At 42.3% G+C, this 18863-nt stretch overlaps 1 protein-coding gene across 1 annotated transcript in view; it reads right to left on the bottom strand.

Annotated features, from left to right (window-relative positions):
• NRDC (nardilysin convertase) overlaps positions 1–18078 on the bottom strand; it is a 29939-nt gene extending 11861 nt beyond the window's left edge. The window contains exons 1-14 of the mRNA XM_009461343.2: positions 17738–18078; positions 12048–12375; positions 11775–11856; positions 10982–11135; positions 9125–9198; positions 7831–7926; positions 6762–6884; positions 5300–5357; positions 4230–4303; positions 3970–4039; positions 3492–3569; positions 2940–3060; positions 2803–2861; positions 2144–2198 (exon numbers count right to left, since the gene is read on the bottom strand). Of these exons, the coding sequence (XP_009459618.2) occupies positions 2144–2198; positions 2803–2861; positions 2940–3060; positions 3492–3569; positions 3970–4039; positions 4230–4303; positions 5300–5357; positions 6762–6884; positions 7831–7926; positions 9125–9198; positions 10982–11135; positions 11775–11856; positions 12048–12375; positions 17738–18063 (1698 nt within the window). The 5' untranslated portion in view covers positions 18064–18078. The remainder of the gene's footprint in view (positions 1–2143; positions 2199–2802; positions 2862–2939; positions 3061–3491; positions 3570–3969; positions 4040–4229; positions 4304–5299; positions 5358–6761; positions 6885–7830; positions 7927–9124; positions 9199–10981; positions 11136–11774; positions 11857–12047; positions 12376–17737) is intronic.
• Between the last annotated feature and the right edge of the window lie 785 nt (positions 18079–18863).

Raw genomic sequence — 18863 nt, 5'->3', positions numbered from 1 at the left:
ACTGCTGCTGCTGCATGAGTATCTCCGATTCTGCTCCTTTCCTAAGTTCTCGGCCATGATGTACACCATGAGGAAGACGAGATTCTCCTCTTCAGACATGAAAGTATAGATTGCCTTTTAACAGTGTAAGACCACCTAGTGGAGAGCTTCTTGCTGAGTGCTTTTGGGTTTTTTTTGAACCAGCCAGCATCATACTGTAAAGATTCTGGGTCCAGATATAAACCACAGTTTGCCTAAAAAGAGGTAAGTTTGACACATCTGTGTCTTATAGATGTAGTGGAAAACATGACCAAGAATTTCTTAAGACACTGTACACCTGAGGAAACATTAAACCTCTCTTGGGGCACATAACTGCTTATGCCAAAACCATGCCTCTTGTGACCACTGTTCTTTAGGATGGCCACGTACCAGCTCTTTCCATCAACCAGAAGAGTGAGGTGCCATGACTAAGTCATTCGTCTGTCCCTAAGATGCACAACCTTGTCACAAAGCACACACATATCTCTGTTCCTTACTTTCTGAGTTAAATCCCTGGACTGTCAGTAACCTCTTAACGATCACTCAAAATCAACTGGCCAAAAAGGCAGGACTCTTAACAGCAGGTATTTCCCTAGTGTAAACTCGGGTGTCTTCTATCCCCACCTGGCTTGATACTGGGAAGTACATAGCCTGTTAGAGCAGTAACAGTTTTGGGGAACACAAAATTCTGGCTGGGAGTACTAAAAAGAACCAAGACGACTAGTAAGAACTTTCAGGACTAAATAGCTTCACTTTGATGAAAATGTCAGGCTTCAAACTGGACAACCTCTGCTGGCAATGATTAAAGACAGAATCATAAATCTGTACGTAGGGCAACAGACATTCATTCCTGTTACGTCCAATATACTAAATAGCCATCCTTCACGCATTTTTAGTTCTTCTCTGCTGTTCTGGGGAAAGCTTTTGTTAGGAAAAGGCAGTCTGTTGTAATCTTGTAATACTTGAACTTTGCTAACAAAGTCATAAAAGTTGTATTCCACTAAAAAAATCGCCACGTGGCATTAAAAAAAATGCACTGGTAAATCAGTGTAAACTTGTTCCTGCCAAAGAAATCCACCGCTCTGTTATCTGTCACTTGGGGTTGCTGGCAGCAGTCCTCGCTGTCTGTATCACTTGCAAATAGCACTTCTGCTATTCAAAGGCCACTCGAGACACTCAATATCCTCCATATGCTATTTTGAAGGCAGAGCTACAGATGCAAGGATTTGCTAAAAATGACATTTCTAACATCCTGATGCTCACAGCAGAGTGACGGGTCTTAAGAGTGTCTGAAAATACTTGGAGCATCCGGAAAGAAAAAAATGCTAATTTCAGTATTTCCTATTCTTTTTTTTTCTCCTTCCTGCACCTGTGTACCTTAAAGAAACCAACCAACTTCAGTGATGCTTTCAAGCCATACATGTAGTATATGGATCTGTTTTCCCAAAAGGAAATTTTAGTGCCATTCAAAAAAACCAAGTTACCCAATAAGAAACAGAACATGGCTAAACGTAGCGAGAGTAAGAAAGTCAATGAAGTGAGGCTTCTCAAATTATCTAAATTGTGTTCCCTTCTTTATCTTTAATAAAAACAAGTAAGATTTTTGCTAATTGCTATTTCAGTAAGCCAAGGAAGACTTGGCACAAAACCACATTTAACTGTGTGATGTTGTAACAGCAGACAAGGGGGTCATAGCATCCCAGCCTTTGTGAGGCCAGGTCACCAGCAAGCCACACCTTTCACGCAACGCTGCTTTTCTATTCCCAGAAATCAGCAGTGCCAAAACAGCTTAAAAGAAGTGAAATTAGGCAAAAATACTGAAAAGCCCCAAGCAATTTGCAGAGCACTATTAATGGGCACAGAACTTCACACACAAGGGCCTAATGATTAAAACTGAGAAACAGCCTACTTACCAGGTAGAGAATGAAAAAAGTAACATTTAATTCTGATAAGGAAAAAGTCACCATATTTCTCTGCGTAGAATACAAATTCTTTCACCAAAATACAGCCTCATTAAGTGCATAATCTGTTTCTGGTTGAACAGAACTTTGAAAATGTGTTTCAAAATGAAAAAGAAATCCTTTTTATGGTTTACCTATATCAACTCAAAACAGTGGATGAATACCTGTTCCTGGTAGTGAAATTCATTAGCTTCAATCTTCTGGATTTCTTCCCATATTCTGCAAAGGAGGGAGGAGAGAATAAAAGTGGATTTCCTCCGTTATTCCACAACATTTATCGAGAATCTGAAAAAAAGCAGTCTTCTAGGAAAGGCATCTGGGGTGAGTTCAGTGATTCATTCAGGTACAAGACACAGAAGCCAGTATGACACACCCTTCCCTTCCATACAAAAGGGCATTTCTCAATTGGCAGAAAGTTCTGCTATTTTCCGAAGACGAAGAGACTTAACTACAAAGAGTCAAAATCTGATACCAAATTAACATAAAGGCTAACACCAGAACACCACAGTCCTGACTTCGGCAGATTTGGCTCACAAATTTATTTAAACACAAAACTGCACCTAACATCTACACTAGTTCAGCTTATTAAAATCAGAAATCAGATCACAGTAAGTCAGACTAAAAGCACCAAGAAACAAGCATAAACATTTAGCAAATTCATTTTTAAACTTTTTTAAACGGATACGTTTCCCACACAGACAAGCTTTACTACTGACTCACTGTTTATGCCCTAGTAACTCCACAGAAAGTGCAAACACTACAAATAAAAGGCTAATGGAGAAGGACAATCTTGCAAATATCTGATGTAGGGGCAAACACTTGCCTTTTATCTGGCCCTCTTTTCTGCAGCATCTTCACATACTGAAATACAACATGGGCCACCTGCAGACAGAAAGGAACAGATTAATTTTTCCAGACATTAGGAAAACAGTAAGAAAATCAAGTTGCAGTAAACCATACCTCATAGAAGTGCTTGTAACCTTCATCGGTTAAAGTCACAGAAATGCTGAAGATGGAGTAAGTGGAGTTCTGTTCAAATCCTGTCTCACCATTTCCTCCATATAACGCAAGAGCCCAAAATCTATGGAAGAGTTAAAGGTACTTATTAATTACTCATTTCAGCTTTATTTCAGCTTAGTTACAATTAGCATATCATAGCTTTACTTCAATGGCTTTCAATCCGTTTACAGTTTACACAAAGCTTTTCCAACATGAAGATGTGAACCTCAGGATACAGAATTTAAGAAAAACAGTGAAAAAGCTAAGTTACTTTTTCCATATCTCTTAAAGATCAGTCACAGATACTGCTGATCCATGGATCACAGACCAAAAACTACTTATTTCTTACTTGTGTCTATCATCAATTTAAAGAATATCACTAAAAAATGCTGACACAAAAAGGCAGACTTGACCTGTTTTTATATATATAGAAAATACATATACATAAAATAGAGTTTGCCTTTATTTTAATGATAGCAAAGCATTTAATAACTATGCTTAAAAAATACATACTTTTTCCTAAGGAAAGAAAGAACGCTGCCTTTGCCTTCGTGTCCCACCAACCAGGAAATATAATGGAGAGGCTTCACCCTAAAAGAAAATTTGAAGGAGATTAAATGCCAGGACGCAATACGTTTCACAGAAAGAACTCAAATCACGAGACAAATTACTAAAATATACACTGACTATTTTTTCATGGGAAGTTTTGCATTTTCAGGCAGCATTAGGATAATAAGCTAAAAACGTGGGAGTTCAGAACGTAATGACTGATCTGAGTCAGTGAGGAATGACGTTAAATCAGCTGTGTACTAATTCTACTCAATTTATAAAAGGAACCATATCTGCATCAGCTTAATTCATCTAAAAAACATTCCCCTAGCTGAACCAAAGTAACCTGTAACACAAATAAATGAGATGCTTTGGTTTGTTGTGAAAGTCAATAAATTATTCACAACAAAGATAGTAGAAGTAAAATGCAGCACCACCATACCTGTAATACTGTTCTTGTGGGGGAAGCGCCCAAGTGATACTCAATGAATGAACTTTCCTGATCGGAACAACTGAACACAAATAAATTTATTGAATATAAATATATATGATTAGACATAGATAAGAAATTTTACATAATGCAGAAAGAGTGGTTAAAAGTTATTCAGAACCGCACAGAATTATTCTACAAAGTATCTGGATCACACAGAGAAAATATGAAGCTAGGTATTCAAAACATTTAAACAAATGTATTTTACTTACCTCTGTAAAGCTTGTGAAATTCTGGTGTGTCAAAAGGCTGAGTCAGATGGCCAAAGCTGGGTTTGGGTAAACCACTTAAAAGCAAAATTAAAGTATGATGTTACTGGCAAGGATTCAAGGCTACACTGAGATAATCACAAGATGTATGCATCCATAGCTCTGACGTGACAGAGGCGGTACACCAGGCAACCAGAAAATGGCCCTTAACAAAGGGTGCAGCCCAGGATCCACCCAGCCCAAAGTGGAAGGCAACCTGGCATTCAGTTGCGCTCAGCCCACAAAACAGAGTAATTACCCAAGATTCAGATACCCCTTCAACTCCGCCCTCTCCTCTGTCCAAGGCGGTAACAATAACAAGCTTGCTTTTGTAACAGGGGAAAGGAAAGCCAGGCACAGTGAACAACTTCCTGAGCTGGCCCTGGATTCACAGAATCCTGATGGGTTGTCTTGTGGGGAAGGAGGCGGGTCGGGAGAGACCAATGTGTCTCTGTATGGCATTAGACTTTCACAAGCACATTTCCATGCACCACAGAAATAAACACCTTGCAAAAGCAGAAAATGAAAGGGGAAATAAAATGCTTTTCAAGTTAGTAAAGCTTTTGCAGAACCCCATTTTTAGACAGCACATGGGAGTGAATTATTAAAAAAGATCAAGTTCTAACCAGTTGCCACCCTGAGGATGACACTTGAATTCAAGATATGGTCTTAATTTATTTTGCTGCTAATTACTTTTGACATAAAGCAAAGATAAGAAATGTAAAATGGTAATCTAGGTTTGAATGATTTATCATAAAATCAAGGTATCAGTACATATTAAGCAAACGCTCCTGCAAGTTAGCACGACAAAGCTTGCAGGCTAAATAATTGTTAAGCATAAACAAAGTCTTTCTGAAACAACTAATGCCAGTCTTTAATTTCCAAAGTTGCCCATTTTTTTCTGGATAAGGATGTTAATTAACAAATGTTAATTTCCTTAGCTTCTCCAGTAAGGGATGCTTTTTAAAAACAGTCATTTTAAGAACAGATAATTTTATAATTTGTAATGCCTTTATGGATCAAAAGAATCTTACTTATTTGGGATCTCAGAGAAGATTTCCGTCACCCACTTTTCCAATGTATCCAGTGTTTCTAATAAGGAGAGGAAAAAAGAAAGCCAGAAATGTAATTTCCTGAAGATCTAAGACAAATTCTTTATCTTATCTCACCAGTTCAGTTATTTTAAAGAGGCTGCAAGTCAGTATATTTTAAAATTGCAAAGTTCTAAATTATAAGCTTCAAAGCTGTTGGTTTGAGCCAATTCTTAATATTCACTGAACTACATCTTTGGTCATAGCTCTGGTTTTGTATATACTGCTGAAATCTCAGGTGGATACAACTGGGATTTAAAGTTCAGTAGTATCTAGTGTGACTGTGAAAAGGAATTACCAGCTTACGGATCTACAAAATCACCAGTACTTGCTAGACTCATTCCATCCCTCTACGTCCAGAACATACGTAGCAGTTTTCACACCTAAACGCAGTCCTAACAGTGCTAAGAATTCCTTCTCCCCATCCTTTTTCCTAAAGGCAATGCATCAAGAACCAGAAGTGTAATTTTTTTAAAACGACCGATCGGAGATTGCTTGTCTAAGCGAGCATTCTGTATTCCAAAAGCGATGCGGTATATGCTAAACAACAACAACAAAAATGCAAGGGGGGGGAGGGAACAGGACTCACAGTTTCTTTTGTTTTAACAGAGAGAGAAATACAAAGTTGACCTGGCTGGCTATCAGTCCCCATGCTTTTATTCCCAATCACCAAAAGAAACAACATTACAAGCCATCACTACATAAACAATTATTCAAGAGGCATTCGATGCCCTAAGAATTTTACAGTCTAGACAGAAAAGCAAAGCATAGGAGAAGAAAAGAATTACCACCTCTGTTATTACCATCTCCATTTTACAGATGGGAACTGCAATCAGTTTTAGCATTCAACAAAACCCCTAACTTGAATGCACACAACCTAACTTGAATACACACTAAGTATTTTCAGCACAGGTCTCTACTGCATGCTTAACTTTTAAGAAATTTCTTTCTTTTATTCTCAGCAGAAATGACCCATAGGTCCGAAGTTCTTTGCTGAAACGAAACTCAATTCCATTCGCACAGAATTTTTCAGTCTACAGGGAAAAACCTTAGAATCTCTACTCTTCCTAGAAAAATGCGTTTTATTTTAAGACCTCTTTTGAAAGAGCCCCAAACAGAACAAGACAACTGGAAGACCCAGCCTCAGTCTCCCCGTTATTTTCTGTGGAGGTTCACTGTTGATGGCAGAGAAACCAGCAGCATTCAGTCATTTAAGTGGTCTGACTCTAATAACACAGCACAATTGCTCAAGTTTCATTTGGAAACCAGGCTAAAATCTACATACAAATACCTCCTGCAGGACTGGACAACCCACTAAAACGGCTTGGGCTACAGCTGAACTGGTGCCCAAAGCACTACACCAACAGCAGCAACGAGCCTGTTTTTAAGGAACAACTGATGTTACCTTTAGATTGGACAACTAAAGTCATGTAGTGAGCAGAGTAATGGCGCTGCCAGAAGTCCCTCAGTCTGGTGTAGGTATCAATATTATTCATTTTAGGCTCATGTTTGAGTGTATCCGCATTACCTGTAAACATTAAAAGGTGGTTAGTTAGCCAGACATTGGTTATATCAAGACCAGATATACCGAGAATTTCTTTTCTTCTCCTGGCACTGAGTCTAGTCATGGTAAGCACATTAAAAATACCTAATAGAAATTTGGAGTTAAAGGAATGTCAAGTGAAATTTAGTATCTTCCAATTTCTAGTTCCTATTCTAAGGACAGTTGATATTTCTATGACAAGGAAGGACAGAGTCCTGTTGCATTATCAGATCACCCATACTGTGTACTGCACAGCTCACTGTGTTGCCAGCTATTCCCTCACCAATGGAACTTGCAGAACAGGGGAGGGAAAAAGAGAGGAAAATATGATGTTCAGTACATGTCACTACAGAACTTTATAAAAATTATCTATATTTCAAAGCTGGCTAACTCTACTACCCATCACACTGCAATTTACATGCTCACCAGCATCACGAGGGTGAGGGAGCTAGGACTCTGTATTGTTCAGAAGAGGGAGGGAGGACAAATTTCCCTTTTGCTCCGCTCACATGGCTGTGAAGGTCTACTTCTGCAAGTTCGACAGTGAATTATTTACTTTGAAAAGCCTCCTCACACACAAATCCAGAAATACTTTCTTTTTCCAGGAAATTTTAATAGCAAAAAACAAGCTTAAGCAAGACAGAGATGACTCAGAGAGCACCACCTTTACATTAACAGAAAGTTACATGATTATACGCCTAGGGCAACCTAGCTTTAACATCAGCAGAAAGCAGTACCAGAATGAAAAGTAGCTTAAGAAGCAGACAGCTGCTTTTATTCCCAAACATTTTACTGTAAAGTGAATAATTGCTCTAATACTTCTGAGCAAGGCTAGCGTTTGCTGTGATAAGAAAGCTCATGTTAGTGCATCTTTTAAGTGGTTAAAAGTTTAAGTATTATCACCACTTTATAACATAAATTCAGAACTTACCCCAAAAAAATTTCTTCATAGGATGTCCAGGCCTGGCAAGACTCCCAAACAGCATCTCCTTTCTGTTTGCATCAGAGGGTCTTGCTAGCTGATACTCTGTTAATTTAAAGAATTTGCAGTGGCATGCATCAAAATTTGAGGCCATGTTCCCACAAAACAAAACAAAGCAAAAAACCCACCCAAACTGAAAAGGAGACATACCACACAGATGTAGACTGAAATAGTTTTGTTTTAATGTACGATGAAGTAGCGAAATAGGATAAGAAACAGGACTTGCTAGCAGTAATGAATATAAGTCAAGATGAAAACCATAGCTCATTGCTGAGAAGTACAGAAAGGGATAAGGAGGGGAAGTATGTAAAGCCCCAGCCTGTCCCATCTGAATGCTCTCAATCTGATAAATTTAATGGGAACACAAGGCCATCAATATTCTACAGAGTCAGGCCCTGCAGAAAGGGCCAGAGAACAATTACAAACCTGCTTCTCCCATATATCACATAGAACAATTTCTAGCCTAATAATGAAATAAGAAATTGAAAGCCGAGCAAGATAGTTTCCAGAAATGTAGTTTTACAATCAGTTTACACTAATCTAAATATGGGATTCTGCCAAAATCAAGAATTCACCCTCTCGAACTGCATTTTCCTGTTCCCGTTTTTGCTGGTAATAAGAAACATGCACAAGAGAGCTGTAAAGTAATTATTTTGGCTGGGTTAGTCCCCAGTCAGTTCATCAAGCTGACACAGTTTACTCAGCAGCTCATTACTACAGTGTCAGTACAAGGGAAGGAGTGGATCTGCATGATGAAGGCAGTGCAAGTGCAGGAGTAAATTGGCTTAAGCTGTTGAAGAAACCACACCTTAACTCAAAGACAGGTCCTTGTTTATACCGACACTTATTTAAATTCAAATATCAAATTGCTCAGTTTTCCTTGTCAGAGGACAGATGAAGAAGACTTGGAATATATATTTGAACCAGTTAGTATATCTGCCAATAACGTTTTTTTTCTAAAACAGTGAAGTTTTATAGGCAGCCTGGAAGTATTCATAACATACTAGAAAATCAAGTGAATGCTCCACTGACTTCTATGCCAGGTTCAATTTCCTTCTGTGAAGCAAATGTGTAGTTATTAAGGTGTTAGAATAAGGACACAAGCACAATGACCTCAACTTATTGTATTTACTTCACAGAGGACTGGAGAGAGCACTGGAACTATGCCGGAGCTATAGGCATGTTGTTCACTATTTATTTCTTTAAGGAGATGGGCTAAACACACAGAAAAAGATACTCTTACCACTGTCTACAGCCTCGACTTCTCGATCTATTGCATCCCTGATCATTAGCGGGTGAATGAAGAATTGTGCCCACCTACGAAACAGAAAAATTCATATGCTTTTCTTCAGTGTCTATTAAGCTAGGGCAAAAAAAACAACAATTAAAACCAACATCCACTATTTTTAGTTTATAACGTTGCTCGCCTTACTACAAGTTATGTCACTCTTGACTGTCCTGTCTTAAGGAAAGATAAAAGCCAGGTTTGTGATAGCATCAAAAACCAAAGGGCAGGGCTCCCATGCTCCATAGAGTAGGAATGAATTGGTTGGCTACAGTAGGGTATGACACTAATGGATGCAGGAGTATCTGCCTTTACATCCTAAGAACGATCATACCAGATCAGACGAGCGATCCATCTAATCTGGTTCCTCGCTCTAACAGGGACCAGTATCAGATGCCTCAGAGGAAATCCTCAGTTGTTGATTAGGAACAATGTGATCATAGGGAAAGTTTCTTCCTAACTCCAGGCAACAAATTGTTGATTTATGTCCTGAAACATAAGTTTTTATATCCTTTACAATTTTATTATCTACTATAAAAGTCAGCATTGTCATCCAGATACGTATCTTCTCCTGTACCCATAGAGAGCAGAACAATGGAACAGGACAAATCGGCAACGAATGGAGACTCTGCAGAAGGCTGCCAGAGAATCTAATACTTCTGTTTTATTTGTTGGTTTTTTTTAATGATGCACTGAACCTGTTGAAGCAAAAGGTTAACAGTAATACATTGTTGACAGAGTTCTATGGCTACAGGACCCATTAAGTTACAGACTACTGAAAGGTGATGTCTTTCAATTTCTTTAGATCCACAAGTGCTTGAATGCGCATGACATCATCAGCAGCATCTGTTTATCTTTGTATGAGATGCTGTTCTACAGAATTCGTAATTTCTGTGTTTCCCCTCCACTAAATGAGCTGTTGTGACAGATCGCAATTATATTTCTTGATTCTTTTGCACTTCTAAACATCTAAAAGCTGGAAATATCTGCAAATGAAAGCTGAATTTGGCCCAGTAAAGTAAAATTTAGGCAATACTTGGTAAAATGTGCAAACACTTGTTCTTGGCATCATCATAGGAACGTATTTTGATAAAAGTAAGTTCACAGTGGAGTCTACTCTCCTCCTGAGGTATTTTACAGCACCAGGAATACTCGGCTGACGTGCCCCTAGGAACGAGTGATTTCCCATCACTGAAGGAAACCATGCCAACAGGTGGAGCTCTGTTGCACTAACATATCCCACCACACAGAAAGGCAAGCTAAACACTTTCTGGCAAAAGATACATACTTGACTGAATAACATGGATTGGGTTAAATGTATCCTTCTGTGGCACACATTGTATCATAACTTTCCAGGCTGCCCTTCCACCCACTTCCACGAATTAGACTTGAAACAAACAAACAAAAAAATTTAAAAAACCCCACTAACTCTATCAGGACAGATATTTCAAAAGGTGAATCACTGGGATTCTGGGAGCACTTCCCCTCTGAACAGTTGTCACACTGCATAAAATTTCTCCTGTCATCAATGCTACTAGTTTAAGGGTGGTAAAACAATCAAAAAGCCACGTGCATTAAGACTTACATGTGGATCTTAAGTAATCTCACAGCAGCTACACAGGCACTATCTCAAAATACAGTAAGATATCCAAAGGGAAATCCTTATATTCAATATCCTCTGCAGTAGTAGGAGTACCTATAAAGTTCAGGAACAGCCTTAATCACTCCAAAATGAAGAACTAAACAGCTACACCCAACCTCCTGAGGCACATACAAACATTCATTAACACCTAATCACCATTTATGTGAAGTTACCTATCAAGCGCTTCTTTGAAGTACTTCCTCTGCACATCAAACTGGAAGACTGTCCGCTCACAGTCAGTCGAAGCGTTGTCACTGCCCCCGTGTTTCTTCAGAAACGCATCAAACCCATTCTCATCTGGGTACTTCAAGCTGCCCATAAAAACCACTGGAACAAAAATCAGCAAAATTGCTAAGATGACATGAATTTGATGACATTAATTGCAGCTATAGCCACCTCTCTTCAGCACAGTGTTACCTACAACTGACCCACAGCTCACATGCAGAGGCTAACTACTAAACAGCAACAGACTGTGTAACTTGCCCCATAATCAGTGTAATCTGCCTTTAGAAGAAGGCCCAAATAGACTGGAAATAACAGTGCCTTTCTAGGCATGATTAGCCTCAATCGGACAAAAGCAGCATCTTAAGATCATCTGGTCAGAAACTTCATGTGCTTTCTGTGCCTGTATTACCAATTCATCATCCGTTACTAGAGAGATGAAGGTCCGTAGCTCCAGAGTAGTTTATAAAAACACAGGCAACGTGCTTCCCCCCGTTTAACGGATAACAGAAAAGTATATCTTAATGCACAGCCTGCCAAAGAGTATGAGACACCTTCTCGCATATTAAGAGTTCCTTACTAAATCAGTATTTTTATAAAAATGCCAATTTATTTAGCTAATGAAAAGAAATTCTGGGGTAGCTGAAATAAGAAATTATAACTAAAAGACTACACAAGTTCAGAGCTAGGTAGCAGTCGTTTTGCACTGAAGTTGGAGAAGATGAAATAGGAGCAGATACATACTATGTTCCAGGAAGTGTGCTAATCCAGGCAGATCTTCGGGATCAGAGAAGCTGCCAACAGCAACGCAGAGGGCTGCTGCAGACTAGAGAAAATATAACACTCTCAGTAAAAGCTGCTTCAAGAAACACTTCAGAAAAATGACAGAAGTATAAGATAAATCAATCAGGACAGGCACGATAAAAAGAAGGTCTAGTCTGAATGCCTAATCACAAGGTTTCAGAGCACAAGAAAGCTCACTGTGTATTTTTTCACCCTACAGCTTTAAGTACATACCTGCTTTTCTGTACAGCCTCTCTTTCTTGTCTCTTCCTTTTCAGCTAGCTCTTCTAATTCACTGTCATCAGGATCATTGAAATCATCATTATCTCCATCATTGTCCTCACCCTCATCCCCCTCATCACAGTCCTCATCATCAAAACCTTCTCTACCATCTTCGATCTCAGCTCCAGAGTCGTCATCTTCATCACTTTCCTCTTCAGATTCATCATCATCGTTGTCCTCCTCCTCCTCCTCCTCTGAAGATAAAGCAGCTGGGGCACCATCCAGGTAATTCAAATCCGAAATCAAAAGTGCACATAAGCCATTTTGCAGCTTGATATACCTGAAAGAACAATTATTTGCATAAATACACTCATTTCCCAAATCTGAATTTTCAGAATCACAAAAATTTCTGTATTTCCTACAGTAGCTCTGTGCTCTTCAACTGAGATTTCCTAATGAAAATCTAATGGTAGCTAAGGTGAACAGTTTTATAGTGGGAAAGTAAACACACTCTTCTGCTATTCAACAGCTATAAGAATAAGGAAGCAGCAATTCAAGGTAGTAGCAGAAGCCCTTCTCCCCATAAGGTCAGGGACACCAATTTGGGCTTTTATTTCTCTCTCTGTGAAATATTTAAGCTATTAGCACCCACTCAGAGAAAACTTCAAGTAGGCAGAACAGGCAAACCAAAACTTCAATAGCTTGTTATGCTTCTCAGGCTCTTGGAAACATATATTATGTGACAGAATTAAGATCTTAGTCTTTGCTTCTAAACAGGCCCCAGAGACTCCATTTTATTTGATTTTATCAATGCTTTCTATTAAATGGGGTCCACAGACGTAGCAGATGTGTTTGAAAGGACAGATCTTCTCTGCAGGCTTAATAAAATAAGTCACAGTGAGCTGGTTGGGTTGCTATCAAGAAGCAATATACACGGAGTTCTCTATGTGTGTGTGTGTATACGTACACAGAATTTTTTATATAAGTGTGTGTGCGTGTGTGTATATATATATATATATATATAAATCATTGTTTAGGTTGGAAAAGACCTTTAAGATCATCAAGTCCAAGCATTAACCTAGCACTGCCAAGTCCACCATGAAATCATGTCCCTAAAACCACATCTACACATCTTTTAAATACCTCCAGGGATGGGGACTCAACCACTGTTCCAGTGCCTGACCACCCTTTCAGTGAAGAAGTTTTTCCTAATATCCAACCTAAACCTCCCCTGGCGCAGCTTGAGGCCATTCCCTTTTGTCCTCTCACTTGTTACCTGGGAGAAGAGATTGACCCCCACCTCGCTACAGCCTCCTTTCAGGTAGTTGTAGAGAGCAATAAGGTCTCCCCTCAGCCTCCTCTTCTCCAGGCTAAACAACCCCAGCTCCCTCAGCCGCTCCTCATAAGACTTGTGCTCTAGACCCTTCACCAGCTTTGTTGCCCTTTGGACACGCTCCAGCACCTCGATGTCCTCCTTGTAGTGAGGGGCCCAAAACTGAACACTGTGCTCGAGGTGCAGCCTCACCAGTGCCGAGTACAGGGGGATGATCACTTCCCTGGTCCTGCTGGCCACACTATTTCTGATACAAGCCAGGATGCTACTGGCCTTCTTGGCCACCTGGGCACACTGCTGGCTCATATTCAGCTGGCTGTCGACCAACATATATAACAACCCACAAGCCCTCTGTCTAGCCCCATTCTACAACTTTTCAGGCTGAGGGCTGCAAACACCAATGCGTTGTGCTACAAGATCTCCCAGCAGTATTACTTTCACATCAGATCAGGAATAGACAGTCACAATTTGTCAAATTAGCCAGAGCAACCCCCTCTGGGAGCTTGAGCTGCAAAAAGGAAGGAATGCTGGACCCAGAAAATACTTGATTCAACCTAAGAGCTAGTGTGATATAGACAGGTGGTATCTGATCCAGCAAAAAAACCCCTGCTGTTATAAAACAAACCCATGATCACATCCCACCCTCACAGAAAAATCTGAGTTACGCAGCAAGTTTATACCAGACCAGAACTTTGCAATGTGGCCACTGTTGTAATTAGGTAGCAGAAATTTCAAAGCAGATTTCCAGCTCAAGGTACACGGTAAGTACCCAAAAGGAAAATGAAAGGCACATTGTGTGTTTTCCAGCTTCACTGTTCCCAAAGTTTCTCACAAGAAATTTCTCACATGTTTCACTCATGGCTATCATTACGCCATTTCAATGTTTCCCAGCCATAAAAGCATGTGCTATTATCAATATTCCAATTCAAAATATGAAGCCAGTGTAAGTTTCACTTTTTACTAGAGCTACAGGCCGCCTGCTACGGCTCTGCAAACCACAGACCAGCTTGGAAACAAATTACTCGGAATACTTCCCTCCCAACTGAATTTCATGGGGACGTATTTGGAGGAAAGAGGTAAAGGGGGATTGTGACAAGAGTTAAGCAGTTCTGAGACAAAGGAAAAACCACACTTCTTGGACTACCATCTATGAAAAGGAGCTAAAGAACAAATGTTTAATAGTTGTGTTTTTTATGAATTACGACCACTCATCCAACAGGAACTGATAGCACTTACTCTGGGCCAGGGTTTCATAATCATTAACACACTTGTTTTGCTTGCTGCAGGACCGCTGAGCAGTACAAATTTGTCCCAATCAAAAGCACAATGGCATTTTTGTTGATTTAAATTACAGCACATAGTGTATAACTTGCAAAGATTCTACGATTAACTGCAGGAGGTACAGATAGTACTAGATCCATGCTAATGTTTGGGTACAAAGTTAATCATCCATACAGTTCTGCAAGTCTGGAACAGCTGTATGTGTTTGCACCATATACATGTTGCATTATGCAGCTGCAGCACTTCTGAATGCACAGCAGGGGTCCTAAAAACGTACACTCGGGCACTTCAGCCCCTGGAGAGCTCGGAGCAAGAGCCCCAGACAGTGACAGGTCAACGCTGCTACAGCAGGTCTTCCAGCACAACCACCATCTTCTTCACCTCCCCACGCAACTGTTGTCTTCAGGTTTTCATGGCCCATAAGGAATACTTACGATCAACAGATAGTCACGGAAAGCAGAGAACAGCATAGTGCTATTCTGCCAGAAGAACAATTTGCTATGAAGCTGTTTAGCCAGGCGTATCCCGTAGCTCTTGTTGATCCTTTCCACATACCTCCATTAAACTAATGGAGTGGATTATACTAATTTTACATTACTCATCTTCAGGCTTGTGGGTGTTAAATACTAGGACAGAAAGCACCCAGTAGCAAGGCAACAATTAAACTAAGCCGCTGTTGAAGGCTATCAGATTTCACTTCAGGAGAATCTAGAACAGTTTAGGTTTTACTGAGCAGAGGCACCAACTGACACAGGTGTTCTTTACTTTTTCCATGTTTCAGTCCAATGAAAAAGGACAAGTGTAATCAATACATAAGTATCAATCAGTATGCAAAATACAGGACAAAAAATGCCATCACTTAATGTAGCAACAGAAGGAAGTGCAGTCCAATTGCTTTTTTGAAAGACTGTACAAGCATTGATACAAATAAGGCTTAAATATAAAATAGAATTCAAATTCTTAAAGATACTTTTTAAACACCCTGGACAAGTCTCAACAGGATTGTTCTCATGCCAAGTTTTTTTCTTATATCAGTGATAATTGTTTAGCAGCTAAGTAAATGTTGAAATATGTATCAATGCACGGTAAACACTTAGAGAAATGTTTTAATTTCCCAAATTACCCAAAAGAAGCAATACAAGCTCAGGAAATTCCATATATGGATGGATTTAAATAAAACATACATTTTGGTAAAGAAAACTCAGTAAAGATAACTACTCACTCATAGCTCTAATGAACAAAACCAACTTTGATTATGACGGTGATTTTTGTCCCAACAAACTCACTTGTGAAAATACATTCTGCAATCTGTCAGAACTCTTTATTTTTATGACCACTGTATTTGAGAAGATAAAATATAACATTTTGCGCTAAGTTAAGACCGATGTCACCAGATAGTCACATTAAGCCCACTGTGACTGGTCTCCAGTATACATAATCACTGATGCATGAACAGAGAAGAAAGTGTATATGTATCATCAAATCATCTGCCATTAAATTTACTTAAGAGGTTTGGTATATAGTTAGTGGACACAGGTCTGCTTTACTTCCAGTCACACTGAAGTTCTCCTTCCTAAGGGTAATGTTTGCGTCTGTTCTGTGCAAGGCTAACTTCCCACAAATGGCAATCAGTCTGAAAAGATGGGACTCTCTGCTTCCAACTGAACAAATCTGTTAGGCACGAAGAGCAGGACTTCTGGAAGATGCTGGTATCAGTTTATTCTATGCTATGAGCAAAGACACTCTCCAATTCTCTACATGCAGAGGAGGTTCCTGAGCCTCTAAATAGATAGCCAGTGACAGTTTCCAACGGGACTCCCAAGCTTCATCACCATGCTGCTTCAGGTAGTAAAGGCAGAACTTTCCTAAGCTAGCAGTCTCTGTAGCTGTGAACTCTGCAGGAAGACGAGCCTCCTGCAAAGCAGCACGTGTAAGAATGCCAGCAGGAGAGGCAGGCAGAGACCCAGAGGAAGCAGCAAGGAAGGAGGGCAAGAAGGGAGGGAGCAAGTTTCTCCCTAAGCCAATGGGCACAGGCCTCTTCACGCAGCCAGCAGGGAATTTCACTGCCAACCAATGTCACTGCAAATCCAAAATTCAGTTCCAGGCTTAGGCTTAGGCAGATTCTCCACTGGCTGCACAGATTAGACGTCATGGAGAGTAAAGATTAAAAAAAAAAAAAAAAAGCGTCTCTAACAAGTGCTAAATAATCTTCTGCCTAACAGAAAGAAGTCATAATAGCATCCCTTCAAGAATGACTGCCTTACAGCATCCAAAGAGCTCAACCACCGCTGGCCATTCTCAGCCGAGTCTCCCACTGTGAGAAGGCCACAGACGCTGTGGGTTGTGCTCAGGGAAGGTGATCTGTTTTGGCACTTTCAGGGGTATTACTCAGAAACATACAAATGAAAACACAAGCAAAATGGCAGCATAAAAGTAATTTTTGTCTCAACTCACAGACATATTTGTGTTAAAACTTGGAAGCTCATCTAAAATGGGAAGAGTAACAGCCTTTTTTTAAGTTGGTATCTGCTCTGTAGTACTTCAACCTAATTTCACACTTCAGCTTCACGCTTTCGGAACAGAGCTGCCTGGACGAGGGCTGCAAACAATTTGATATCACTGTGCCTCGAAAACATAGTGTCACAGCAGAGTCTTTGAACAAGTACTGATTTTTTTCTTTCTATGCAAGCCCCAAGCCTATTACTGCACACAAAGCAGACAGCCCACCTTCAGAATAAATACACCCGGGAGCCCCCAGTCTCCACTTTTCACTGAGAGGCCCTTAATTCCCCCGGTCACCAAGACGAGCCCGACTTCAAGCACCCGCGGGTGCAGCCGTGCTGGAGTGGCCGGTGCGCGGGGGACGCGGGGCAGCCCGGCGCCCAGCCCCGCACCCAGCCCCGCACCCACCTCCTCCCCCCGGGCGGGGCTGGATTTCCGTGGCCAGGCGCGGGGGGAGGCCCCAGCCTGCCCCAGAGACCAGCCGGGGGCTGCCCCAGCCGCAGCGGCTCGTCCTCCTCCCACCCTCCCCTTAAGCCTTCCCGGGCCCACGGCCTCCGGGGGGAGGCTGGACGCCGCCAGCCCTCACCGGTACTGCTTGGGGTCGCTGGGGGACTTGACGATGTCGGGATCGCCGAGGTTGGCGCCGGGACCGATGTCCCCGCCGTCCTCCTCTTCCCCGTGAGGCGAGCGGCCTCTGGCGTCGCGGCCGCCCTCCCCGGCCTGCTGCCCCACCGTCAGCTCCGGGCAGCTGTAGCTGGACGTCGCCTTGTTCCTACCGGGCATGGCGGCGGTCGCACCGCACCACAGCGGCTGGGCAACGGCACGCACCGGCCGCGCCAGGCCGCGGGCCCCCGCCGCCCCCGCCCGCACGGCCCGGCCCCTCCGTGCGAAGGCGGCCGCGAGAATGCGCATGCGCCGCCGCTGCCGGCGGCCGCCCCCGCCCCGCCGCGGCCCGGCCGGCTTCCGCCGCACGAGGAAGTGGCGGTGACGGTTGCTCCGGACCGCACCAGTCAGCGCTCGTCGCGGTGCCAGGTGGGGAAGACGGACCAATCCGAGGCCCTCACTTGGCCGGGGGGGGGGGGGGGGGTCTCTGATTGGTGGAGAGAATGCTGGTGGCGTGGGAGGGATGGGGGAAATCATCGATGGGGAGCGAGACGGAGGGAAAGGCAGCCTCTTTCAGGAATCAGACGGAGAGGACAGAGAACTCGGAGGGAGGAGGGGCAGACAGAGGAGTAGAGCCAGACCCCGGGAACTCCTCTCTATGCCGTCGCGGCCCGACACTTATGCCCGCCTCCCTGTTAGCTGTCCCCCCGCTCTTGCGTTGGAATAGTCCAACCGCCGGTTGGTGGAGGCCAGCCTTCTCGGCTCATTTCCTTCAACTATTGGCCTAAGTAGCTGTCGCTCACTCCTGACGGGACCAATCAGCTCGCGGAAGCTTCTCGAGGAGGGGGTGTCACGCGCAGTCCCCTCAGCGCAGAGTGGGGCCGCGTCCGGCGCTTCGCGTTGGTGGCGGAGGCTGCTTCCCGCCGGCGGTCGCGGCAGGGCTCGGGCTCGGGCTCGGGCCGGCGAAGTCCGCGGCCAGGGTCCGTCTGCGAACCCAGCTCCCCAGCGGGCACCGCCGGCAGCAGCTCCGAGACCGGCGGTGAAATCCGGCGGCTGGGTCGAGCTAAACGCTGCGAACTCGGAACCGAAGCGTGGCACGAAGAAGCGGG

This window comes from Nipponia nippon, unplaced genomic scaffold, assembly GCF_047370975.1.
Source record: "Nipponia nippon isolate SJK-2023a ecotype South Korea unplaced genomic scaffold, ASM4737097v1 scaffold_5, whole genome shotgun sequence".
NCBI classification, from domain to species: Eukaryota; Metazoa; Chordata; class Aves; order Pelecaniformes; family Threskiornithidae; genus Nipponia; species Nipponia nippon.
This window is presented reverse-complemented; position numbering and strand designations above follow the sequence as displayed.